This window comes from Colius striatus, chromosome 11 (genome assembly GCF_028858725.1).
Source record: "Colius striatus isolate bColStr4 chromosome 11, bColStr4.1.hap1, whole genome shotgun sequence".
In the NCBI taxonomy this organism is placed as follows: Eukaryota; Metazoa; Chordata; class Aves; order Coliiformes; family Coliidae; genus Colius; species Colius striatus.
Window position 1 is genome coordinate 18,038,700 of NC_084769.1, and position 22,908 is coordinate 18,061,607.

Below are 22,908 nucleotides of genomic sequence, written 5' to 3' on the forward strand. Positions count from 1 at the left end.
TGTGTCCCAGCGGAGGATCCGTGGTTTGTGTCTGTTCGGGGCCAGGGGAGGGAAGCCCCGAGTTGCCGCTGTGCCCTTGGGGCGGTCGCCCCTTGGGCTGACGGGCCAGGCCGCTGTGCCGCCCCTGCCCCGGGCTCTGCCCCGGGCTCTGCCCCCGCGCCGGGCCGTCGGGCGGCGCCTGCCGGGGCTCTGGCGGGGCGCGGCCGGGCCTGGGCCCGCCCGCCGTGACGCGGTGGCGGAAGCGGGCGCGGCGCGGGCCGCCGCCGGTGGCGAGGCCAGGGGAGCGGTGCCACCGCCATGGAGTTCCCGGACCTGGGCGCACACTGCTCCTGGCCGGCCTGCCAGCGCCTAGGTGAGCGACGGCGGGGCCGCCGGACGGGCGGCGCGGGCTGGGCGGCCGGGGCCTGCTCCCGCCCGGGCGAGGGCAGCCGCGGGCCCGGCCTGTGCGGCGCGGAGCGGCCAGCGCGGTGTCCGCGGAGCGGGGGGAGGCGGAAGGCCGGTCGCGCCGCCCGGGCTGCCCTTGGCGGAGGGGCGGCCGCGGTCTCGGGTGCCTCTCGCCGCCCGCGGGCGGCTCGCCGGGGCGGCGCCGGGTGCCGGTAGCCCGTGGCTGCCGTCGGCTGGCTCTGCCCCGGCAACGGGCGGCGGTTATCGGTGGGGGGCGGCGGAGCAGCGAACTGGCGGCTCCTCGGTTACCGTCCCCGGTGCCGCGGGGGACCCATCCTCGCCCGGGGCACACGGGTGCCGTTACCCGGGTGGGCGAGCTCCGGGGACATTGTGGCTTGAGGCCGGCAGCCCGCGGGCAGCTCGGTGTGATATCAGGATGCTGCTCCTGAACTGGGGAGGGCACGTTGCAAGGAGCAGCCCTGGCTGTTTCTGAAAGCGTAGCTGGGGGCTGCAGCCCGTTTGTTTCCGACCTGGGGGCAGAGAGGAGCAGCCCTGGCTCTGCGGGGTCGGGGCTGTGCCTTTGGGAAGCCGGGGAAGCCCCTGGCCACGGGCTGACCTCGCAATGCTCTCTGCCCGCGGCTTCTCCTCGCTCCCAGACTTTCTCCCCCTGAAGTGTGATGCCTGCGAGCAGATCTTCTGCACCGACCACGTCGCTTACGCCCAGCACAACTGCACCTCTGCCTACAAGAAGGTAAGGGCAGAGGGGGATCTAGTCTAGCCTTCCACAGACAGACAGCAGAATAATTTGCAACTTCTTTGGTTGGTCGCTTGGCCAATTCCCCTTGGGACGTGTGCCAAGTCCAGAGGTGTCCTTGGGAGCCAGGGTCTGTATCTTAGTGCCACAAACTTCCAGCCACTGGATGAAACAGTTCAGGCATCCCTCAGTTCTGCTGTCTGCCCATCCCAGAGGTGTGTCTGTGCCTTTCGCACCCTTGGGTCAGAGCCAGCAGCCTGTTTGGAGGGTTGTGAGCATGATCTTAAGCCACAGGTGATGCTGTGCAGATCCTGAAAAGGATACAGGTGGCCACACAGTACTTGAGGTTGCCCAGCTGCTTGCACTCAGACCCCTTTTTCTTGTCTGTACAGGATGTGCAGGTTCCTGTGTGTCCCCTCTGCAACACCCCAGTGCCCGTGAGGCGGGGGGAGATGCCTGATGTTGTGGTGGGTGAACACATCGACCGTGACTGCAAGTCTGACCCTGCGCAGCGCAAGCGCAAGGTATGAACTCAGCCAAGCCCTGCTGGGTCCCTGCGGAAGCCAGGGCTGGCATGGAAACAGGGCACAGCCCTGCCTGGTGCCTCCTCTGTCTGCACAGCCCAAGGGCAGGAGGGGTGGGCCTGTGCATCTTGCTGGGCTTTGTGGTGTGTATCTGGATGGAGCGGGGCTGGGCAGCCACAGGAGACAGGGAAGATGGGAGAACACATGCTGCCATTAAGAAAATGCAATTAGCAATTAGCTACCCTGCCTTGCCAGGAGAGGAGATTGCCCTGAGCTGCCTTGCAGGGAGCTGGTCCTGTAGGAATGCAGCGCAGCAGCAGCTGGAGGGCTCTGGGCTGGCCCCACCACCCAGTCAGGGCGGGCAGGAGTCCCTGGACCAGAGATCTCTCTTTTGCAGGGCGTTGTGGAGACCTTTGTCTCTGCAGACTGAAGCACTAGAGAACTGCTACTAACCTATCTAAATAAAAGTAGTGTTCAGAGACAAACTCCAGAGCCCCATAGAAGAGGCACTGGTGGGGAAAGCTGATCAGTGCTCAGAGCCTGGCATGGAGGGAAGGGACAGCCCCAGGATGTGTTCCTTTGCACCACCACCGTGTCATCTTTCAGATCTTCACCAACAAGTGTTTGAAGCCTGGCTGCAAGCAGAAGGAGATGATGAAGGTGATCTGTGACCAGTGCCACAAGAACTACTGCCTAAAGCACCGGCACCCCCTGGACCACGACTGCAGCGGGGCAGGGCATCCCCTCTCCAAAGCAGGGTGAGTGCCTGGGGACAGACAGGCTGGCAGGGATGAGGCTGGTTTATGCCTGTCATGGCACAGTGTTTTGAGGAGAGAAACAGCACTGGAAACTCTTGGGCGTAGCTGAGCCACAACATGGGTATCCTCTTGGGAGGAAGAGGAGCAGGGAGGTGTCTTGCTTATGCAGCTTCACCTCTCTGAATATTTGGTGCCCAGAGATGGTTCATGAAGGCACAGCAGTTGCTCACCAGCGTGCTACCTGTCCTAGGCACGCTGCAGTTGCAAGGGCCCAGGCATCCTCCTCCAAAACAGTTGCTGCAGCAAGCAGTGGAGCTGCCCGGCCAGCAGACAGCCCCTCTTCTCCTGCCTCTGCCCGGTAAGGTGATGGCTGGACTGGTAATCTGAGGTGGGCATGACGAAGCTTAGCTTGGCTCTCTGTAGGACACAGCAGCAACAGCTCCCTGCTGCTTGTGCCTCAGCAGGGCTGTGTACTTGTACCAGGGCTCCCTGCCTTGACAATACTCCCCTTTATCTCTTGTTTGCAGAGGAGGCAGAGCAGCTACATCACAGACCCGCAGCACCTCCCCTCCTGCTGTTGTGCTGCAGAATGGGCTGGTGAGTGGCCTGGCCTGGGTGTTTGGGGTAGATTTGTGTTGTTCCTGTGCCCTGGGGAGCCTCGGCAACAACTGCTTTTCATCCCAGGCTCTGTAGTGGTGGCAGTGCTCCCCAGCTGGGCCTTCCCTGGCAAACGGGAATCCCAGGTGCTCAGTGGGGCATCAGGGCTTGCTCTGGTGCCTGCAGATGGCAGCTCCCAGCCACACTTGGGGCTTAGCTCTCCTCAAAGGCACGGAGTGCACTGACTGTCTTTCCCAGATGTTGTCATTCCATTCCACAAGCCCAGGGTGGAGGAGGAGACTGGAATTCGCAGGATGTTCCCTGCATTGGCAGGCAGGGCTGCCTTCCCTTGGGCAGAGGGAGGGTGAGCTGCAGATCTGTCCTGAGCCCGGGGCCTTCACTTTGGCTGTATATGACCTTGGAGTTGCACCCACCCTTGGCCGGGCAAGACCGAATCTGCTGCGTGTCCCTCAGGGCTCCCTCCTACCAGCCCCAGCCAAGCCAGTGACAAGAGGTTTTGTTTCAGAGCGAGGAAGAGGCGCTGCAGCGAGCTCTGGAGATGTCCCTGGCTGAGTCAGCAGGCAGCTCAGTGCAGCCACCCAGGTACAGCAAGGGTGCACGTGGTATCGTGTGAGAGGTGCCTGGGGCAGCATCATGTGGCTCTGGGATGACATTCCTCTCAGCACCATGTGGCTCCGGATGATGCCTCTGTGTGGCTAATGGGGGAAAGGGAAAAGAGGAAGAGTCCAGAGCCATCTCAGAGCTCTGTTCAGCAAGCAAACCCTCCCAGGTGCTGGGAGGGGACAGTGACAGCACAGAGCAGGGCACACCATTGTCTGACCACTTGTGAGCTATGAGCATGGCTAGAGCATGACAGAGGTGGAACAGGGGTGTTCACAGAGGACACCAGGCACACAGGTCCCAGGGCACGTTGCCTGGCGCTGCTAAAAGCGCCATCTTACAGACCAGAGTTAGCATGGTCCTCCTCGGCCCAGGGAGCTGGCTGCCAGCCCCTCGGGATGCTGCGGTCCCTGCCCAGCCCCTGGCCCGCTCAGGGCCATCCTCAGCTACTCCCTGCCCTTGGCTGTGCCGTCGAGGGGCAGCGCCGGGGGGTGCTGGGGGAGGCCGTGGCACAGCCTGCACCGCTGTCCCAGCAGCACGCAGGAGGAGGAGGACCTGGCGCTGGCGCGGGCGCTGGCAGCGAGCGAGGCCGAGTACCAGCAGTCGCAGCGGCAGGTGAGTGAGGTGGGTGGGGGGCTCCAGCCCGGCCCAGCTGGGGCAACCTCCGTGGCTTCTGCTTCCTCTGGGCTCTGTTCCTCAGCAGCCCAGCCTGGGGCAGCAGCAGCCCTGGGCATGGGAGGGATGTGCTCCCCTCGTGGCAGGGAGGCAGAAGCCCGTCTTCCCCTGCCCTCACCGCATGCTTTCCGCTCCAGGCGCAGGGGTCGAAGCCGTCCAACTGCAGCATGTCGTAGGCAGCGAGGCAGAGGGTGGCCGGCGGATGGGGGATCCCACGCGGATGCCACAGCCTTCATCCTGATGGCCCCTCGCCAGGGACGGCTCATCTCCCTGGGGGCCATGAGCGAGCTACCAAAGGCACATTGACAGACACCTCAGCCCTGGATTAAAGCAGTGCAGCCACTCGCCAATGCTCCAGGAGCGGTGAAGGTGCTGCGGGCAGGGGCTGAGCACACGCTGACCAAAGCAAGCGGCAGCTCGGGGCCTGCACTTGGCCACAGCTGCTGCGGGACCCTGGGCTCAGCAGCGCTGCGTGGGGACAGCTCGGCATGCTGTGGGCTGAGGCTGCCCGCAGGGGCGGCTGGGAGCTGCATTTCATGCTGTGGGGGCGGCTGGGAGCTGCATTTCATGCTGCAGGGAGGGCTGTGCCAGCCCCTCAGCAAAGAGCAGCTGTGGCTGGGACGGTCCCTGGTGTGGGCACGGCCCGGCTGAACACACGGACTCCCCTGCTCCCCATGCCCTCGGTGCCTCCTCCCCTGCTTTGCATGCACAAGAGCACGTTGGGCCTTAGCCACCTCAGCTGGTGCCCAGGACCTCTCTGAGACTGAGTGAAGCTGTGTCTCCTTTCTGGTTTAATTTAAGAAGGGCCATTAACTGCCAAGTAACCTCAGCAGTGATCTGATTGTGCCAGCAGTGCTTGTGCAAAAGCATTGCAGCTGCCTTCCTGCTGCTGGCTGCTCCCTGCTGCCCTGATCCAGCTCAGGGCTGTGGTTTACTGCTGCTGGGGCAGGAATGCTTCCCCTCCTTCCAGACGTGCTGCAGGTGTCTCACTCCTGGGTAGCAGCAGCACAGAGTTCCTTCTTGCAAACAGCCCCTCCTGGCTGATGTTTGGAGGCAGGAGCTGACGCCACCTGGGCTGGGACACTTATCCTGTTGCTCTCTTGCAGGGGAGGCTGCAGCTGTGCAGAGCAGTGCTGCTTCTCCTCAGCTCCTGTCTGCCAGACTGTGCCTGGCTCTGCACAGGGCTGGGCTGTCCCAAAATGGGGTTGTCTGCTGGCAGTGTTTCCCCAGGGCAGGGAGGTGGGGTCACGCTGGGCTGAAGGGAAGGGTGAGGCTTGACAACAGTGCTGCTTGGGAGAAAATAAAAGCATGACAGAAGGTGCAGAGGTGCCTTGGGGAAGTGCTAGCGTGGTGTCCAGCCCATGGCAGTGCATCTCTGCGGATGGAGGCACAGGGGGTGCAAGGGGGGACATAGGGTAAAGCAGCCACCGCCTGTGGTACTTATTTCTTTTGTGCAGCCCCCTACCCTGCTCAGCCCTGTGTACAGGGATGGGGTGGGTCTTAACAGCCTGCTCTGCTCCTTGGCCACCTAATAAGCCCAGGGAGCTCAACCCCTGGCAGAGCTCCCTGGCTGACCTGAGGGCACAGGCACTGCCCCTGCACAGAGCATGGCTCCTCCTGGGGGTCCTGCAGACCCTGTACCCTGCCAGAGCACACAGGCACACAGCTGGGAGGGACCTGGTTTAAGAAACTACACAACAGCAAAACATGTACAAATGGGGAGGAGTGTCCAAGCCAGCCCTGCAGCTCCTGGGGCATGCGGGGCCCTGGCCGACAGCTGGCAAAGGGCTCCTCGGCAGCACAGGGGGGCTGGGCCCCCAGCAGGGTCACAGCAGAGCCCCCAGCCCTGCTCACAGCCCCTTCTTGCTGCCCTGGGGCTTCTCGCTGGGGCGCTCCTTGCTGTCGCCCTCATCCCCAGCCTGCTGCTGCAGCCACATCCCAGCGTACACACCACCCTTCTGCAGCAGCTCCTCGTGCCTGCAGGGGAAGCAGAAGGGGATGGGGTCCAGAGCTGGCCCTGGGATCCTCCCCATGGACAGAAAGCACTGAGCCCTCCTCCATGCTCACCTCCCTCGCTCGGCGATGCGCCCATCCTTGAGCACCAGGATCTGGTCTGCACCCACCACAGTGGAGAGCCTGTGGGGAAAGGCTGGCTGTTGTTCCGGCTCAGAGGGGAGAGGGGTTGGGGGAGGAGTTGCCCAGTGCAAGAAGACACAATCACGGGGTCTGGCACCTCCTGAGCAGGAGGACAGGGCTGTGTGCCCCCTCACTGTGAGAGGCTGGCTAGCTCAGAGCTCAGCACCTTCCAGATCAGCCCTTTCTCTTCATCCCTACCTGTGTGCAACAACGATGGTGGTTCGGTGGGCACAGACCTTGGCCAGGGAGGCCTGGATGTTCCTCTCAGTCTCAGTGTCAAGTGCAGATGTGGCCTGCGGGACAGGCAGGACATGGGGAAGGGCTGTGGGCAGCAGCTGGGGCTGGGCATAGGGAAGGGGTGTAGGCAGCATGGACAGGCACTGGGCATGGGGAAGGGTTGTGGGCAGCAGCTGGGGCTGGGCATGGGAAAGGGAAGTGGGCAGTGTGGGCAGCCACTGGGACAGGGGTTGGGCATGGGAAAGGGAAGTGGGCAGCAACTGGGACAGGCACTGGGCATGGGGAAAGGATACAGGCAATGTGGGCAGCCACAGGGACAAGAGCTGAGCATGGGAAAGGGATGTGGGCTAGCACTGGGACTGGGGATGGGTGTGGGGAAGGGCTGTGGACAGTGAGGGCAGCCACTGAGATAGGGCATGGGGAAGGGTTGTGGGCAGCATCGGGAGCCACTGGGGCTGGGCATAGGGAAGGGATGAGGGCAGCTGCTGGGGCAGGGAGCCGCTGCCTTTACCTCATCCAGCAGGATGATGTGGGGACCCTTGAGGATGGTGCGTGCGATAGCGACGCGCTGCTTCTCCCCCCCACTCAGCTTCAGCCCCCGCTCCCCCACCTGGGTGTTGTATCCTGCAGGCACAGGGATAGGAAGGTGCTGCATGGTGCCCTCCTCTCTGCACAGGGAGGTCCTGCTGGGACCATGCAGCCACCTGGCACAGCCTCAGCCCACCCCTACCCAGCGATGCGCTGGAGAGGCGCAGGGACAGGCCACACAGGTGTCACCCAAGGACACCTGTGAGAGCAGCTACAAGGGCACAGGCGACCCCAGGACAGCAAGAGAGAGCGAGGAAAGGAGCATGGGGGTCTCACCATCGGGGAAGGAAAGTATGCGGTCGTGGATGTCAGCAGCCCGGGCTGCCTCCTGCACCTCCTGGTCAGTGGCCAGGATCCGGCCGTAGCGGATGTTGTTGGCGATGGTGTCGTTGAAGAGCACCGTGTCCTGGGGCACCACCCCGATGTGAGCGCGCAGCGATGCCTGCTTCACCTAGTGGGGGGCTCAGCCTGTCACATCTCCCAGCAAAGACCCCCCCCAAAATCCACCCCTGTGCCTCAGCCATGAGCCCTACACCCTGCTCCTCGCAGCGTGTCCACCCCAGGGTCTCAGCCCTGTGGCGGGAGGACCTGGGAAGCCCCAGTTAGCTTCCAGCATTTCAGCCTGGAGGTCCCACAATTGCACCACTCCGGGCACAGACATCAGTCTGCCCTTGCAGGGGCTGTGTGTCACCCCTGCCCCGGGGAGATGCAACTGAGCAGTGCCACAAGGCCCAGAGAAGCTGGTGTCACCCCGCTCCTCGCAGCTCACCTGGGAGATGTCCTGCCCATCGATGCGGATGCAGCCGCCCCGCACGTCATAGAAGCGGAAGAGCAGGCGGATGACAGTGCTCTTCCCCGAGCCCGAAGGTCCCACCTGCACACAAAGGTAAAGGGACTTGGAGACACCAGAGCCCCCGGCTGCTGGGGGCCAGGGCTGGGCAGGGAAGGGCCAATCTCACTGGGAAAGGCCTGCCCTTCCCACTCCCGTACTTCCCACCCCACCCTCCAGCAGTGAACGCACACCCAAGGTCCCGCTCTCACCAGGGCCAAGGTCTGCCCGGGCATCACAGAGAAGGAGACGTCCTGCAGGATTTCCTTCCTGGGAGAGGGAGGTGGAAGGGGCTGAGGGCCGCCTCTGCTGCCCACTGTCCCTGTGCCAGGCCCCATGGCTCAGCCTGTGCCACCCTGCGCCCACCGCCCCGTACCCATCCAGGTAGCTGAAGTGCACGTTCTCGAACTCGATGCGCCCGGCCTCCAAGCGCAGGTCACCGGCGTTCACCGCATCCTTCACCTGCCCAAGGGAGAGACGTGACCTCAGAACCAGCCCCTCCCCGGCCAGGGCCATGGTGCCGTGCCAGGGGACTGGGCTTCAGGAAAGGGGCACTCACCTCCTGCTCCTCGTTGAAGAGCTCGAACATGTTCTCCATGTCCACGAAGGAGTTCTGGATCATCCTGGAAGGAGGCAAAGACCAGAGGGAAGGGTTTAGGGGAGCAGATCCTGACCCAGGTGCTCACAAGGAGGGGGTACCCTGGCCCCACCGCAGCTCCCAGTGTTACCTGTAGTAAGTCCCGAACCAGTTGAGTGGCGTGTAGAGCTGGATGATGTAGGTGCCAAAGAGGACAAAGTCTCCCACCTGGAAGGGCCAGGGAAGAAGTGCCATCACCACCAGTCGCAGGGTCCCACCTTGTGCAGGGGCTGCCCCAGCTGGCACCAGCCTTACCCGCAGCTTGCTTTCGGTGACAAAGTAGGCACAGAGCAAGGACCCTGCCAGCAGCCCCAGGCCGATGACTAGGTTCTGGGTCTGGTTGAGGAGGCCCAGCGAGGCACTGACCTTCCACTCGGAGACCTGGAAGAGGTGAGGCCCTCTGGGATTCTGCCACCTCCAAACCAGACCCACAGTGAGCTTTCTCCTCCCCCCAGGAGCCCGTGAAGCTCAGCTCCTTGCCCCCTGGCCTCCACCACACCTGGTACTTGATGATAGCATCGTTAAAGCGGTTCACTTCGTAGCTCTCTGCGTTGTAGTACTTCACCTGCAGGACACAGAGCCAGGGAGAGCGCCCCAGTCAGACCCCTCCAGCACCAGGCAGAGCTCAGTAACTCTCCCCACTACCTACGGTACCGTCTCAAAGTTGAGGAGTGAGTCCACGGCCCGGGACTTGGCCTCGTTGTCCCGTGTGTTCATGTCCCGCCGGTACTTGGTTCTCCACTCGGTGATGAAGATGGTCAGAGCTGTGGGCAGGAAGGGGGGGTGCATGGGTGGGCGCCCCACAGCCCAGCACAGCACCCCAGCACCCTGACCCCCCCTCACCGAGGTAGAGGCTCATGCACACGAAGATGATGAGGCCAAACCAGGCACTGAAGACCGAGGTGAAATAAACAATGCTGATGACAATGTCAGCGATGGTGGGGACGATGCTGAAGACGATGTAGCTGTGTGTGGGGAGGGAAGGGGAACGTGGCATCAGGCCAGACCGGCGGGGCCGCCTGGCCACCCCCTGCCCCTGCTGCCGGCTCTGACCTGAGCAGGCTGTTGATGCTGCTGGTGCCCCTGTCCACGCTGCGCAGCACCTCGCCCGTGCGGCGGCCCAGGTGCCAGCGCAGGGACAGCCCGTGCAGGTGGGCAAAGAGCTGCACCTGCACCTGCCGGTTGGTGAACTGCTGCACCCACACCCACAGGAAGGTGCGCAGGTTGCTCACGAAGCCGGTGGAGCCTGCAGGGAACCGCGGGACAGTCAGCGGGGACCGGTGCCACCAGGACACGCAGCTAGGTCAGAAAGCCCAGCTGGGAAACAAGGATTTGGGATGAGGCCCTCTCCCTCCGTGTCCCCAACCCAGGACCAGCCCTGGTTGCTTCTCCCAAGGGAGAGCAGCAGTGATGGTGGCACAAGGGCATCCCCAGACACCTCAGCCCCAGCATGATGTGTCTGTCCCCAGTGCCTCATCCTTCCCAGTGCTCCTTACCAGCTCCTCCGCCCTGCAGGAACTTTAGTCCCACATAGATGCAAACAGTCCAGGCCAGGGCGTGCCAGGGAGCGCCTTCTGTCAACTCATTCACTGCGGAGAGGATGGCAAAGGTCAGTTTCTGGGTGCTCCGTTAGAACCAGCCCCAGCACCTGCCATTGGTCCCTGAGCCCCCAGACCCTGCTCCTGCCATGTCCCTACAGAGCCCCAGGTCACTTGCGATACCACCCAACAGTTAGTGAGGCTGTGGGCAGCCTCACACGCTGAGCTCCAGGCACCTCACCAATGTTCTTGTAGTAGATGGGGACGAAGACATTGATGGCCCGCTCCAGCCCCATGAGGGCCATGCAGAACAGCACCAGCCCCTGCAGCCGGTGGTTGCCCCTCGGCCACATGTACGGCACCAGCAGCTGCAGCTTCCTCCGGAAATCCTTCCAGGTGGAGGTGGTCCTGCCAGTCTCAGGCAGCAGGGGCTGGGGGAGAACAGAGCGAGGGGTCACTGCCCCAGAACCCCAGCCCAGCTGGCAATGGCCCAGAGGCCTCTCCACCAAGAAAATTAGCCCAGTTCTCCCAGGGTCCCCACTCCACTCTCCCACCTGGGCCATACCCTGCCAATAGTGGACAGGAAGCTTGGGCAGCCCTAAGCTGTGCTCCTCCCTGCTCTCCAGAAGATGCTGATCCCAGGACAGTTGTTATTTCCATTTTGTCTCTAGCTCCTCCCTGGCCATGTCCCCAAACTGCACTGCCCCCGGGACTCACCTGGCTGTTCTCCACATCCCGTTCCTCCTCGTTGACCAGCAGCATGTAGGGCTTGTGGGGCAGCCCCGGGGCCTTCATGCCCAGGATGAAGAGCATGAGCGTGCAGATGTAACGCAGAAGCCAGAAGCTGAACTGAACCTGGATGGAGAGCAGGGAGTCAGTGCTGCAGCCAGCCCTTGGCATAGGATGGGCTGAAAGAGGCAAGGAGTAGGGCACGAGGCTGGGGTGCAGCACAGTCAAGGGAGAGGGGATACCCCATGCAGCTTAGCAGGACCCCCTTGCTGAGTATAGCACCTCAAGCAGCACCCAGACCCTTTTCTTCCTCCCTGCACATCTGGCTTTGTGCCTTCCAGCCTGGGGTGCCCCTATCATGGGGGAGCAGGGAGATAAAGGACCGCGGGGAACTGACAGCCACCCCCTGCCCCAACATCTCAATACTGTAGCAGAACACCCACAAAGGGCCCTGACACCTTCTGGGCCCACAGCCCCCACAGCACACCTTCTGGTTGGTGTCCTCCAGTGCCCACCACCACAGTGGGCTCCTCCAGCACACCAGGGTCAGGTTCTCAGCGGCGAAGGCCAGCGCCCAGAAGAGGAGGAGGACGGTGCCATGGCCTCGCGTCCGGTCGTGTGCCAGCACCCGCGTGTGCTCCAGCTGCAGGAGGGCAATGGCGCAGCCCCAGCTGAGGGCCCAGAGGCAGGCGTGCAGCAACATGTACCCGTAGAGCCGCCCCAGCCCCGCCGCTTGCCACAGCAGCCCACCAAAGGGCTGCAGGGCCAGGAGCAGGGACAGTAAGACCTGGCCGCGGTAGAGGCGGGAGCGGGGGATGTACTTGGGCTCCATGGCGCGGCCGAAGCGGAGGTAGCAGGCGTACTGCAGGGCACCCAGCAGCAGGCAGACGCTCAGCAGCACGGCTGGCACCAGCGTGAAGAAGAAGCAGGGCTGGAAGCCTTGCTGGACCCAGGCCTGGGCGATGGAGCTGTTGCCCTCACAGTAGGCCCCCAGCACCGCCATCCTCGCAGGTCACTGGCTGCAGAGAGAAGAGGGGCCAGAGCAAGGTCTCAGGAGGGGCTGTTGGGCAGGGCTGCAAGGAGGGACCCGCGGCAGGGTGACGCGGGCAAGAAGGGACACGCAGGACCGGCTTTGGTTGGGGAGGGACCCGAGTACCGCTTCTGGGCCCTGGCAACGCCCCGGGCAGGGCGTAAGGCTGCGCTGCCCACCGCCCTTCCCAAGCCACCTGGGCCCTTGGGAATACACGGAGACACGGGGAGCGGCGGGAGGCGCGGCCATCGGCCGGCAGCCGGGTCCTTGGAGCCGGCTTCGGGCGGGCCGGGGGGGCGGGTAAGGCGGGGAAACGCAAGGGCAAGGGCAGGGGACACGCGGGGGACGCGCACGGGGAAACTCACGTGCGGGGCGAGCGACAGGCGCGGGGCAGAGACACGCGGGGGCGAGCAGAGGCCGTGCCGGGACAGTGCCCGCGCGGTGCCGGCGCCGCTCGGCCCCGGGAAGGGCGGCCGCGGCCCCGCCGCTCCCCCGCCGTGCCGGCCCCGCCGCCCCGCGCCCGCTCACCTGCCCTGGGCCCGCCGGCCCCGGCCCGCTCCGGGCCCCGCGCCGCCGTCGCTTGCCGCCGGGCCCCGGCGCCGCCTCGCCCCGCCCCGCTCCCGCCCCCGGCACCGGCGGCTCCGGCGCGGCCTCTCCGGCGCCGCGGCTGCACCGCACCCGCCCGCCGCCGCGACGCTGTGTCCGAGTGTCCCCGGCCCCTCGGCGCACGGACTTCGCCCCCCTCAGCCCGCGGGGATGCGCCTGGCGCGGTGGCGACGGCGGTGCGGGACGAACGCCCGAGCCGCGGGCGCAGAGGGTCCCGCAGCCGAGCCGAGGTGCCCCGCTCCCGCTTATCGCCGCCTCCAGCCCCGCCTGCGGGCCTCAGATAGCCTCCGCCGGGCCCTGCCCGCCGCAGAGGTCAGGTAGGACGGGCCGCCGGCCTCCCAGGGATAAATATAGCCCCGGTCGCCCCCCCCGCACGGCCGGCACTGGGCGCCGGAGGCTCCCATCGCAGGCACAGGCTCTCAGGCTTCACTGGGGCACAGGCGCAGGGAGACTCGCACACTGGCTGGGATGATACGGCCCCTCTTTATTAGACGGCTATACAGCTGTACAGCGAGGGCACAGGGGCGCGACACCCGCTCCCCCCGCCCCCCGCGAGGGGCTGAGGAGCAGCTTGCCATGCACGGGGGACACCGACGACACAAGCACAACATGCGGCAAGGACCTGCTCCTGCCCGGCCTCTCCCTCCTGCCAGCCCCGGGATGGTCCCAGACATACGGCCCGTGTCCCAGGTGGCTGCTCTATGCTCAGCAGGCACACCTCAAGGCCAGGGCCAGCTGCACAAGGCTTGGGTTCCCGAGGGGTTTGCCTTCTGTTCCCTTTTCCTGTGCCACGACAGCCCAGGGCTGGAGCTGCTGGAGGGTTGTTGCAGTGGCTCCTCTGTGAGGCCCCCGTGCCTGGCCCTGTCCTGCCCCCAGCACCGGCTTGGCTTTAGCACATTGGCTGTGGTCTCTTACAGTGATAGCCTGGCTCCAGGCTCCAGCCCTCCCCACGGCAGCAAAGAGCCTGCCAGCCCCAGAGGGCCTGTCCCTGCTAGGCAGAGCACACCCAGCCTGGGATCAAAGCGCAGAGGGCAATACCCTGGCAGGGGAAGAGGCAGCTCTGGCTCCAGGCAGAGCAGAGGACAGCATAGAGAAGGAGGGCGGGGAAAGCAAAGCCTGGCAGGGGTGAGCTGGGATGCAGATCCTCGGAAGCTGCCATGGGAAGAGAAGGAAAGCAGAACAATGGTGGCAAGGCCATGTCCCAGGCCATGCTGCACAGCGGGACGTAGATCTTCCCCCAAGGCTGGGCTGGGGTTTGCCTCTCTCCCCTCTGGGCTCAGGACACCCTCCTTGCCCCACCAGGTCCGTGGTCTCCACAGCAGCTGAAGCCACGTTTCAAGCAAAAGGATGGTTTCAGGAGGGAAGGAGGAGCTGAGACATGCTGAAGCTTTTGCATGGGGAAGGGGAAAGGCCCAATACCACAGAAACGTCTGTGGCAGGACAGACTGCACTGGTGCCTGGGCAAAGGCCTTTGTCATGCCTGGGGGAAGGGAACCAATGCACAGAGCACAAGACCTCCAGGTGGGCTCCAGGGGCTGCAAGCCCTCCGGGGAGAGGCCAGGCTACTCACATAGAGGTCCCTTTGGCACTGCAGGAGGGCCCAGCAGCAGCCCGCAGCCCTGGGTGTGCAGAGGGGGACACTGCAGCCCTGCCCAGAGGTATGGCATGGAGGCTGCCTGCTGGGAGTGCCGACAGGGACCCAGGGCTTTCTCCCCACTGACCCTTCCTTGCTTGCAGGGGCTGGGCCAGCTGTTGTGAGAGTAGGGGAAGAGCTGCAGAATCCTCAGATCCCAGTCAGAGCTGTTCCCACCAGATCTAGATCCCCCATTAACCCCTCCAGCAGCAGCAGCAGCAGCGGGGCACATCCCTCTGCAAGGTGCTGGGGCAGAGAGGTGGGCGACTGACTGCCCCGCTGCTGTCCTGCTCCAGGCTGAGGGGCACATTGGTCCTCTCCAGAAAGGCGAATGTGGTCCTGGGCACCTCCTCGGGGCTACAGGCTGAGCTAGACCCCCTCATCAGCTCCTGCCTTCATTTTGGAGGCAGCTCCCAGCTCCGGCTGGACATCTGGAGCTGGTGCCACCTCACACCCCTTCGAACGGCAGCTGCTGCTGCCGCCACCTCTGAGCCAGTCCACAGGTCCCCAGGGTGTTGTGTCACGTCAGCTTCCGCAGGCTCTGCAGCGGTGCTCTGACACGGACACGGATGTGAACACAGACACAGGGACGTACTCACACGCATTTGCCCCACGTGAGGCAGGGCGGCGGTGCCCGGGGACCTGGCTGGACACAGGGTGTCACCACCAAGCCGCCGGCCTGCTGGCACTCGTGTCTCTTCAGCAGTCGATGGCAACAAAACAGTGCCTGGGACTACCCTGTCCGCTCGAGACGGGGGGAGAGTCAGGCTGACGCCACGTCCTGCTGCCCAGGCGGCTCCCGGGCTGCAGCCCCCACGAGATCCCCGGTCTACAAGGCTATACCTGCAAGACAGAGACGGGATGCGGCACCTACCGGGACCACCCTAAGTACAGGTTTCCCCCCTCGGCCACAGCCTTTCTCTCTACCTTGTGGATCTGCGGTGGGAGCTCATCCTCCGAGCTCTCCTCTGGCACGGGCTCCGGGTGCCTTGCCGACTGCCCGTCCTCGGCCCAGCCGCCCAGGGGCAGGCGGGAGAAGTGCGACGGGGCTCTGTGCACTGTGCCCGGGTCTGCGGGAGAGGCCAGGAGACAGGTGAGCTCCTCCGAGGGGGAGGGGACCGCCGGTCCTCGGGGGCGGGCAGGGGGCTGGGAGGCGGAGCTCGGCCCCGCACGGGCCGTACCTGTGATGCCGCCGTAGCGGCGCTGGAAGGCCGTCTGCAGCGTGGCCGTCTCCTCGGCCGGCTGCCGCGGCGAGGCGAAGGGGTAGCTGGCGGAGCGCGGGATGGGGACGGGGGCACCCCGCTGCGCCTCCAGCTCCTCGTGAGCGCTCTCCCCGCTCTCATCACTCTCGCGCCGGTGCCAAGTGTGCCGCTCGGGCTCCAGCTGGGCGTGCTGCTTGTGCAACTGCGGGCCCACACGCAGGCTGCGGCTCAGCCCCAGCGCAGCGGGCTGGGCTCTCCCTCCCACCGGTACCCGCTCGCTCCAGACAGGGCTCCCCAGCCCCAGGCTGCTCACCTCGTGCATGTAGAGTGCGTGAAGGCTCATCTCGGTGGAGGCGTACTCCGACAGGATCATGCTCTGGAGCTGTCCCTCCCAGGCGCTGCTCCCCGAGCTCACGGTCCTCGCGTCAGCGCTGCCATCGGACACACGAGTGGTGTTTGCTGCCCGGGAGCCCCTAGTGCCCCCCTAGCCCCTCTCCACTCTCATGTCAAGCTTGCAGAGATCCAGCTCCTAGGCAGGTAGCAACAGGCCCTCCACAGTACCCCCACAGATGCACAAGGTGATCAGCCCTGTTATGGCACAGCCTCTTCCCTGCCAGGGGTTTCTCACCACAGTGAGAACCTACAGGAGACCACCAGCACCCCAACACTGTCCTCCAGGGCCAGCCTAAGCACCCAGGCCTAACCCTGCTCACCAACACCTCCCCTGCTGTCTCAGGCTGCAGAGACAAATGCCACCGTGCTCTTGGGACAACAGGATGGCAATCAGAAGAGGGTTTAAGGGGTCTGCAAGGTGTCCACCTGCCCCTCTCCAGCCTGCAGCTTACCTGGAGGCTGTCATGGCACTGGCGCCCCGAGGCTGGGCTCCCTCCCCATCCCTGCCCGCCATCTGGAAGCCACTGGGAGGCTGCTGGGCAGACTGGAGCGGTGAGAAGGAACGCAGGGCTGAGGCCACTTCAGAGAGGTGGCGGGAGGCCTGTCCATCCCGGCCCAGGTGGAAGCCCAGTGCTGAGGAGCCCGCTATCACATTGGCAATCAGGCTGTGAGGCTGTGGAGTCCAAAGGGAGAGAATAACTGCCCTGTGCAAACTCAGAGTGCTGATCCCCGCCAGCAACACAGAAGTGAGGCACCCCAACTCACTCAGCCCCTCACCCCACACGGCTCCAGGACAACCCGCTGCCTTCTCTAGAAATCCAGCAACAATCCTAACTAGTGCAGATCTACCTCATTTGCATCCCCAGATGCAGCCCAGGCAAGAGTAAAAATTGCCCAGAGGGCTCAATTATCGGTTTGCCATCACCTAGCAAGCACCCCAAGAACACCCCCTGCATCGTTCCCCCATCCTGGGCACCTCTGACTCCGACTGCAGGGACTGGATGGAGCTGAAAAGGGCGTTTTCGGGGAGCACAGCCTGCTGAGCCAGTGCCACGCTGCTGTCCCGGTGCACCCGCTCCTTCAGGAAGCCGATGAAGGCCGTGCTCTCGCGGGGTGGCTGCCACTTGGGGTTGGTGATGGCAAAGTGCATGAGCGACAGCTCCGTCTTGCCGTCCTCGGCCTGCTGGTAAATGGAGGCCTCCGTCTTCCCTGCTGACATCCACTGCAGAACACAAGACAGGTAATAAAGGTCAGGATCTGCTTTATCCCCTTGCCAGGCCTGGGAATCCTGCAAGCACTCTGGGCAAAGTATGCAACACCCAGCTTAAGCTGGGTCAAGGCTCCACAAGTGGCAGGTGCTACAGCAAAAGCCCCGTCCTGGTTCAGCCCCTGGAGCGTGCGGAATCACAGAATCTCAAGGGCTGGAAGGGACCTCGAAAGATCATCTAGTCTAACCCCCCTGCCAGAGCAGGACCACCTAGAGTAGATCACACAGGAACTCATCCAGGTGGCTTTTGAATGTCCTTGGAGAAGGAGACTCCACAACCCATCTGGGCAGCCTGTTCCAAGAAGCAGCAAGCAGAGTGTCTTCCCCCTCCACCCCAGAACAGGCATCACTGCAAAGAAGCTGGAGAGACGGGGACTAGTCACAAACCATGGCGCTGACAGCCCCATCTTGCACTCTCCAGCTAGCAGCAGAAGCGACTACAGCCAACAAATGACTGTTCTCAAAGGCTTCCTGCCACTGTGAGTCCACCCCCTCACAGGGGTTCATGGCCCTGTCACTAGGGAGTCTTTCCTACCAAGTAACCTAAATTCCCACAGTAGATTTTACCTACTGGGAAATGCTTCCCACTTCCCCTGGGCACAAGCAGCCCAGCTTCCTTAAGTCAGTTCTCAGTGCTCATGCTTTCTACATGTCGAAACATCCCCCTTCCTCTCTCCTGAGGACACAGGACTCTTGGTTGTGAAGACAAGTAGAGAAATGACCGAGCTTGGCTCACGCAATATCAGGTTAGTAATCACAGCCAGGCTACAAGAGTCTTCTGGGGCCGGTGTCCGGGCTGTGATCTGCCAGGAGTGGCAAGTGACAGCCTCTCATGGGTGTAAAGGAGCAGAGAGGGCGGTGGGGAGCATGGGCTGCCGCCCCAGGAGCTCGGGACCTACCGCCGGGTGGCCATGCTGGCGCACGTCCATCTGGGCGAAGGAGCAGGTGTCTCCCACGCCCACCACCTCCACCGTGAAGTTGCGGAAGAAGTCAACGATGTCCAAGGACTTGGGCCGCAGGCAGACGATGAGGATCAGGGGGGTAATGATGGGACTCAGGAGCTCCTCCAGGATGAAGACCTGAGCACAGAGAGGACTGGCTCAGCACAAGCTTGAGGATGTCAAAAAAACCCCACTCTGCAATCTCAAAGCCAGCCCCCAGCTCCGGCCCTCCAGCTCCTGGGGCAGGGTGTCTCTGGGAATGCTGCCTTATTCTCCCTCCAGCCTAGGAGCTTCTCCCTCCTGCAGGGATGGGGTGAATCCCACCCCAGCCCCACACAGGCCGAGCTCACCGCTTTGTACTGGAAGAGCTGGGCAAACTCATCCCTGGTCTCGTAGCGGTGGGCATTGCCCTGCCAGTGGTCAGGCATGTAGTGGATGTGTGCCAGGATGACTCGCAGCAGCTGCTCTGGGCAAAACACCAGGTGCTGGTCAGGGATGAAGGACCTGTAGCACAGAAGAGGGAAACATCCCAGCATCACACTTCAGTGCCTGGAAGCGCAGGGTGGCTTGGGCAGCCTTCATGCATGAGCCAAACCTTCCTACTAGCCTGGCCCTGACACGAATCATGCAACCGCTGCACCAAGATCACCACTACCCGCTCCTCCTGTCTGCCTGACTCTCCCCAGCCATGCCCTTCAGTGAGGTGGATTCACGTCCACTTGAGACCCAAGAGTAGGTTTGCACAGATGGCTGACAGCCCCCCTGCTCCCCACAGCACGGCCCCAGCTCACCTGCACACTGTGACGCCCACTCCAAGCAGGGTGACTGTGGTGAGGACGTGCTCGACTGCCAGCACGTCCTCATCATAGATGGTGAGAGCGATGAGCACTGCCAGGATGGAGCCAGCAAAGAAGGCCACATTCTTGGCCACGATGGTGAGGAGCGGGGAGATAAAGCAGTTCATGTACTTGGAAGCTGGCTTGTAGCCCTTGCTGAGGCGTGAGTGCAGCTCGTGGTCCAGCTCATTGAAGTGACGCAGGTAACAGCGGCCGTAGAGGGACCAGCAGCGGGCCCCCAGGCTGCCCGGCTCCCGCTTCAGGATCTCCGTGTAGCTGAAGAAAGCGTAGAGGATCTGCCAGATGAGGATGAGGGGGCAGAGGAGGAAGTTAGCGATGCCAATCCAGAGGATGCGAGTGCTGAGCTTCTCGGCCAGCTCCAGGCGGTTCCCGGCCCGCTTGTACTCAGCCTTCAGGCTCCACTCGTTCTCAAAGAGGGAGCCGGGCCCCCAGAAGAAGATGAGCTCAAAGTTGTACTTGAGGCCGCGCGTGTAGAAGACAGTGTCTCCCAGGAGGGGCAGGCGGAAGCGGATGGGCAGCAGTGACTTGTTCACCATGGCCACCATGTAGTTCTTGAAGCGGAGGATGCGGTGGTAGATGTCCAGCTCTGTCAGCTCCTTCTTGTGGATGCAGATCTGATGCTCCTTCTGGATCTGCACGATGCGGGCCTGCACCTCCTGCCAGGTGTAGTAGGGCAGGGTAGACTGGAAGGGGGCAAAAGGCAAGGTGAGAGGTGGGATGTGGCCAAGGGCAGAGGCAGGGCCTAGTGCGTGCCTCACTCACTCACTCAGGGTGCTGCTGAGGCACCTGCAATGCTGGGACTCAAGGCACCTGCTTGCACCTCTGCACCCAGCAGCAGCCTGCAACCACACCTTGCTCTGTGCCCTTTACCCCCAGATTAGGATTCATGACTGTTTTGGAGGCACGAATGCAGCTCCAGGCTCTCGTGGGTCCTCTGAGAGCTGCCATTTGGAGTCAAAAGGGGAAGGGACCTAAGCAAGGTCCCCAAAAGAGCCTGTGGAAAAACTGGGGACAAACTAAGTCTTGTCTCACCCACCTTCCTCAAGACACAGTCTCTCCTCAAACGATGCACGCGCACACACACACATGTGCGCACACAGACACACACACACATACACCCCTTTAGATATTGTCCATCTCAGCAAGGACTCTGGACTAGGATACACGTGCTAAGCTCAAACCCCATCTTTGACACACTCATCCCCAGCCTGGCCTTCACCAGCCAAGTAGCTCCATGCCTCAGTTCCACACCCCAACCCTTCCTCAGTAAACAAGGAAGATGACATTGTCCACATCCCAGGGAGTACAAGGCTATCCTCGCTTACACCTTCTCTGTTGAAAGGCCATTGCCAAAGATCAGGTGGCAGGTAGCAGAGGCATATGCCAGTAGGCAGAGGGGCAGGCTGGGCAGAGCCGGGTTAACATGGAATAAGCTGCCTGCTGGAGAAGCAGCTGAAAAGAGACCGAGAGAAGCTGGCTCTGAAGCAGAGTGATGCAGAGCTACTCCACTCAGCAAATGCTTCCCGTGGCCCTTAGCGGCCATCCTGCACGTGGCCTGTGGCCCAGCCACTCACCATGGGGATTTTGAGAGCATTGATGTAGAAGGAGTGGATTTCCCAGTAGCAACAAATGTTGTAGATAAATTTCACAAGCCGGTGAATCCAGAAAACCCCAGCTATCACCAGGATGCAGATGAGGAAGCTGTTTGCCTGGATTCTGCAAGCAAGAAGAGGCAAGTAGTGGGACACAGGCCCAGGCAGGCACCCTGTGAGTACCTGAGAAAGCAGAAGTGGGAGCTAACGTGCCCTTCCACTGCCCCTACCTTGCACTGCAGACATTTGGAGGCAGGAAGGCATCTGGCAGAGTCACTTTAATGGGGTCACTGGGATGCTGGCTGTGATTCACCGCTTTGTTGGCAAAGAGGATGTCATAATCAACACAGCTGATAAGAAAGGTGGTGAATGCCACCACAAAGATGAACTGCCTGTGAACAAAAGGGAGGAGGCACAAGGCAATCACCCTTCTGCTCCCCAAAACGTGAAGCAGCCAAGGTTGCCAAGGTTGTGTGGTGTGGGGATCATTCCCACAGCCCAGTGGTGGCAGGAAAGCTGATGGTCACCAGTTCCTCAAGTGGAATGCAGGTTTGGGGAACAGGAAGCCCTAACAATGGGGAGACAGGACAACTGTAAGAGCCCTTCCACCCACCCAGCTGCAGGAGCTCAGCAAATTCCCAGGGCTGCTCCCCAGCAGCTATCACAGCCCCAACAGAGCGGAAGCCTGCACTTACATGAGCTCAAAGATCTCTCCAATGAGCATGCAAGTGAAGCCATTCTTCTGATGCAGGTTATAGACGTGAAAGCTACAGTCAAGGAGAACAGTCTGGAGACTCCTCTCTGACATAGGATAGTGAGGCTTCCGTCCCACTAAAACCCCTCCCACCCCTTTCTCCCCACACCCAACACCCAGACAGGGTCTTGTCCCAGCACAGGGCAGAAACTGAGCCCGACCTCAGGACACACAAGGGTGGGCAGGGCAGGGGCAAGACAACACAGACAAGCAAAAACACATTTAGCAGCCCTAGCACCCTGCTCCCAGCCCCTGGCAACGTGGCTAGTATAACTAAGGCCATAACTAAGACAAACAAAACAGATTTCTTCTTCCTGTCCCTACCAGCCTCAAGGTTCCTGTGTGCCAGGCTGATTATTCCCTTCTGTGACAGTCTTGAAGGTCCCAGGCACCTGGCCAAGCCAGTGGTGGTGATGACACTTCACAGCACAGGGAAGAGTGTAACAGCACACAGAGCACTGTCCACGAAATCAAGGAGTTACAAGTCCTAAGCATGAATATGGACTGGAACCGCTGCTAGACAGTGAGACCCAGGATCTTGAGTAGCCAGGGATGCCCCTACCATCATCTGGTTCCTCCGAGGACCAGGTGAGGGACTCATTCTTTTATATGATATTTGAGATCATGACTTATGGGATTTCTAGGTTATGATTGCTGTACAGCAAACACACAGCAAACTCTGTATTAGGCTATGACTCAATCTGTGCAGAGTCCAGGTGATTAGAAATCATAAAATTCTGTACTATGCTACTTACAAAATTCTGCTACCAGCAACCTTGTGCTGCTCTGATTGTAAATGCTACACTAATAATAAAGTCCTGTAAAGAAACCAAAGGTTTAATCATAACTACCACCTAGTAGCATCATCATTCTGCCAAGGGTCCCTAAAAAAGCCTGTCCATCCTTGCCATGCCAGGTTACAGAACATCACAGAATGATCTGCCAGCTCCCAGCTTCCTCCGGGCAGGAGCAAACGCTGCCCCGATTCCAAGTTACACCCACCCCCGAGTTCCCGGCAGCACCGAGAGCCCGGGAGCCGGGTGTGGGCCACCCGGCCCGCGAAAGGATATGCGAGAGAAGAAGAGGTCCAGGTTCTCGATGTGATGCCACGGAGCTGCAGCGAGGAGAAGCGCAGGGTGAGGGACCCTGTGGCATCCCCAGCCGCCCTGCGTGTGGGGCACGACTGCACCTCTTCCCCGCTGTCCCGGGCGCCCCGCACCAGCCGCACAGCCCCCCTCCCCGGCTGCCCAGCCTCTGCCCTCGCTCCGCGGCTGCTGCCGCCATCCCCAGCCGCCTGGATTCTCCCGCCGCAGCCCGGACATCGCCGCTCCCCACGGCCCGGCGCCCACCCTGCTCCCCAAACCCCGTCACGCTCAGGCCGATGTCCCCGCCGCCGCCGACCAGGCCCCAACCCCCGGTGCCGGTGCCGCCGCTCACACTTGGCGCCCTCGGGGACGTGGACGAGCAGGTCGCCACCGCCGGGAGGAGACTCGGTGGAGGAGCTCTCCAGACGCTGGTACTGCGTCTCGAAATGGGCCATAGCGGGGGCCCCGCCGCCGCCGTCGCCACCGGCCCCGGCCCCGGCCCCGGGCCCGGCCCCTCCCGCGACGGGCGGCCGCGGCGCCC

General features: G+C 62.5%; 3 protein-coding genes across 9 annotated transcripts; 1 reads left to right on the plus strand and 2 right to left on the minus strand.

The window, feature by feature from the left end:
* The first annotated feature begins 217 nt into the window (after positions 1-217).
* Positions 218-5,636, plus strand: ZFAND2B (zinc finger AN1-type containing 2B). Of its 3 annotated transcripts, none has more exons than XM_062004654.1 (9): positions 218-352; positions 1,041-1,135; positions 1,531-1,662; positions 2,269-2,420; positions 2,671-2,778; positions 2,948-3,017; positions 3,544-3,620; positions 4,172-4,253; positions 4,451-4,658. In XM_062004654.1, the coding sequence occupies exons 1-9, from the start codon at positions 298-300 to the stop codon at positions 4,487-4,489; spliced, it is 810 nt and encodes a 269-aa protein (XP_061860638.1). In that variant the 5' UTR covers positions 218-297; the 3' UTR covers positions 4,490-4,658. The 3 variants fall into 3 exon arrangements, with proteins under 3 accessions (XP_061860638.1, XP_061860639.1, XP_061860636.1); XM_062004655.1 differs by having other exon boundaries at positions 4,175-4,253; XM_062004652.1 differs by lacking the exon at positions 4,172-4,253 and having other exon boundaries at positions 4,451-5,636.
* Positions 5,082-12,646, minus strand: ABCB6 (ATP binding cassette subfamily B member 6 (Langereis blood group)). Of its 4 annotated transcripts, none has more exons than XM_062004648.1 (20): positions 12,566-12,646; positions 11,495-12,026; positions 10,996-11,133; positions 10,520-10,709; positions 10,237-10,329; positions 9,794-9,986; positions 9,584-9,705; positions 9,395-9,504; positions 9,240-9,305; positions 8,996-9,121; positions 8,832-8,908; positions 8,663-8,726; positions 8,480-8,565; positions 8,316-8,373; positions 8,044-8,148; positions 7,551-7,725; positions 7,198-7,310; positions 6,648-6,742; positions 6,381-6,449; positions 5,082-5,599 (listed from the first exon to the last, which is right to left on the minus strand). In XM_062004648.1, the coding sequence occupies exons 2-20, from the start codon at positions 12,008-12,010 to the stop codon at positions 5,398-5,400; spliced, it is 2,598 nt and encodes an 865-aa protein (XP_061860632.1). In that variant the 5' UTR covers positions 12,011-12,026; positions 12,566-12,646; the 3' UTR covers positions 5,082-5,397. The 4 variants fall into 4 exon arrangements, with proteins under 4 accessions (XP_061860632.1, XP_061860633.1, XP_061860631.1 ...); XM_062004649.1 differs by lacking the exon at positions 12,566-12,646 and adding an exon at positions 12,403-12,528; XM_062004647.1 differs by lacking the exon at positions 12,566-12,646 and having other exon boundaries at positions 11,495-12,528.
* Positions 12,647-13,107: 461 nt separating this feature from the next.
* Positions 13,108-22,881, minus strand: ATG9A (autophagy related 9A). Of its 2 annotated transcripts, XM_062004628.1 has the most exons (14): positions 22,720-22,881; positions 22,353-22,396; positions 21,224-21,288; positions 20,759-20,920; positions 20,511-20,652; positions 18,871-19,619; positions 18,430-18,583; positions 18,038-18,217; positions 16,848-17,093; positions 16,324-16,544; positions 15,792-15,909; positions 15,458-15,680; positions 15,204-15,346; positions 13,108-15,119 (listed from the first exon to the last, which is right to left on the minus strand). In XM_062004628.1, exons 1-14 carry the CDS (start codon positions 22,820-22,822, stop codon positions 15,114-15,116), a joined length of 2,556 nt encoding a protein of 851 aa, XP_061860612.1. In that variant the 5' UTR covers positions 22,823-22,881; the 3' UTR covers positions 13,108-15,113. The 2 variants fall into 2 exon arrangements, with proteins under 2 accessions (XP_061860612.1, XP_061860613.1); XM_062004629.1 differs by lacking the exons at positions 13,108-15,119; positions 15,204-15,346; positions 15,458-15,680; positions 15,792-15,909 and adding an exon at positions 15,920-16,007.
* Positions 22,882-22,908: the final 27 nt, after the last annotated feature.

Excerpts from the sequence above, each read along its gene's own strand:
- ZFAND2B (XM_062004652.1), top strand. The coding sequence starts at position 298 with ATGGAGTTCCCGGACCTGGGCGCACACTGCTCCTGGCCGGCCTGCCAG. Across the intron at positions 1,136-1,530 it reads GCACCTCTGCCTACAAGAAG|GATGTGCAGGTTCCTGTGTG; the intron begins GTAAGGGCAGAG and ends TTGTCTGTACAG. Across the intron at positions 3,018-3,543 it reads TTGTGCTGCAGAATGGGCTG|AGCGAGGAAGAGGCGCTGCA; the intron begins GTGAGTGGCCTG and ends GTTTTGTTTCAG.
- ABCB6 (XM_062004648.1), bottom strand. The coding sequence starts at position 12,010 with ATGGCGGTGCTGGGGGCCTACTGTGAGGGCAACAGCTCCATCGCCCAG. Across the intron at positions 8,727-8,831 it reads TGGTTCGGGACTTACTACAG|GATGATCCAGAACTCCTTCG; the intron begins GTAACACTGGGA and ends GCCTCCTTCCAG. Across the intron at positions 5,600-6,380 it reads CGCATCGCCGAGCGAGGGAG|CACTGTTGTCAAGCCTCACC; the intron begins GTGAGCATGGAG and ends TCTCCCAAGCAG.
- ATG9A (XM_062004628.1), bottom strand. The coding sequence starts at position 22,822 with ATGGCCCATTTCGAGACGCAGTACCAGCGTCTGGAGAGCTCCTCCACC. Across the intron at positions 18,584-18,870 it reads GTGGGCGTCACAGTGTGCAG|GTCCTTCATCCCTGACCAGC; the intron begins GTGAGCTGGGGC and ends TCTGTGCTACAG. Across the intron at positions 17,094-18,037 it reads GCCAGCATGGCCACCCGGCG|TGGATGTCAGCAGGGAAGAC; the intron begins GTAGGTCCCGAG and ends TGTGTTCTGCAG.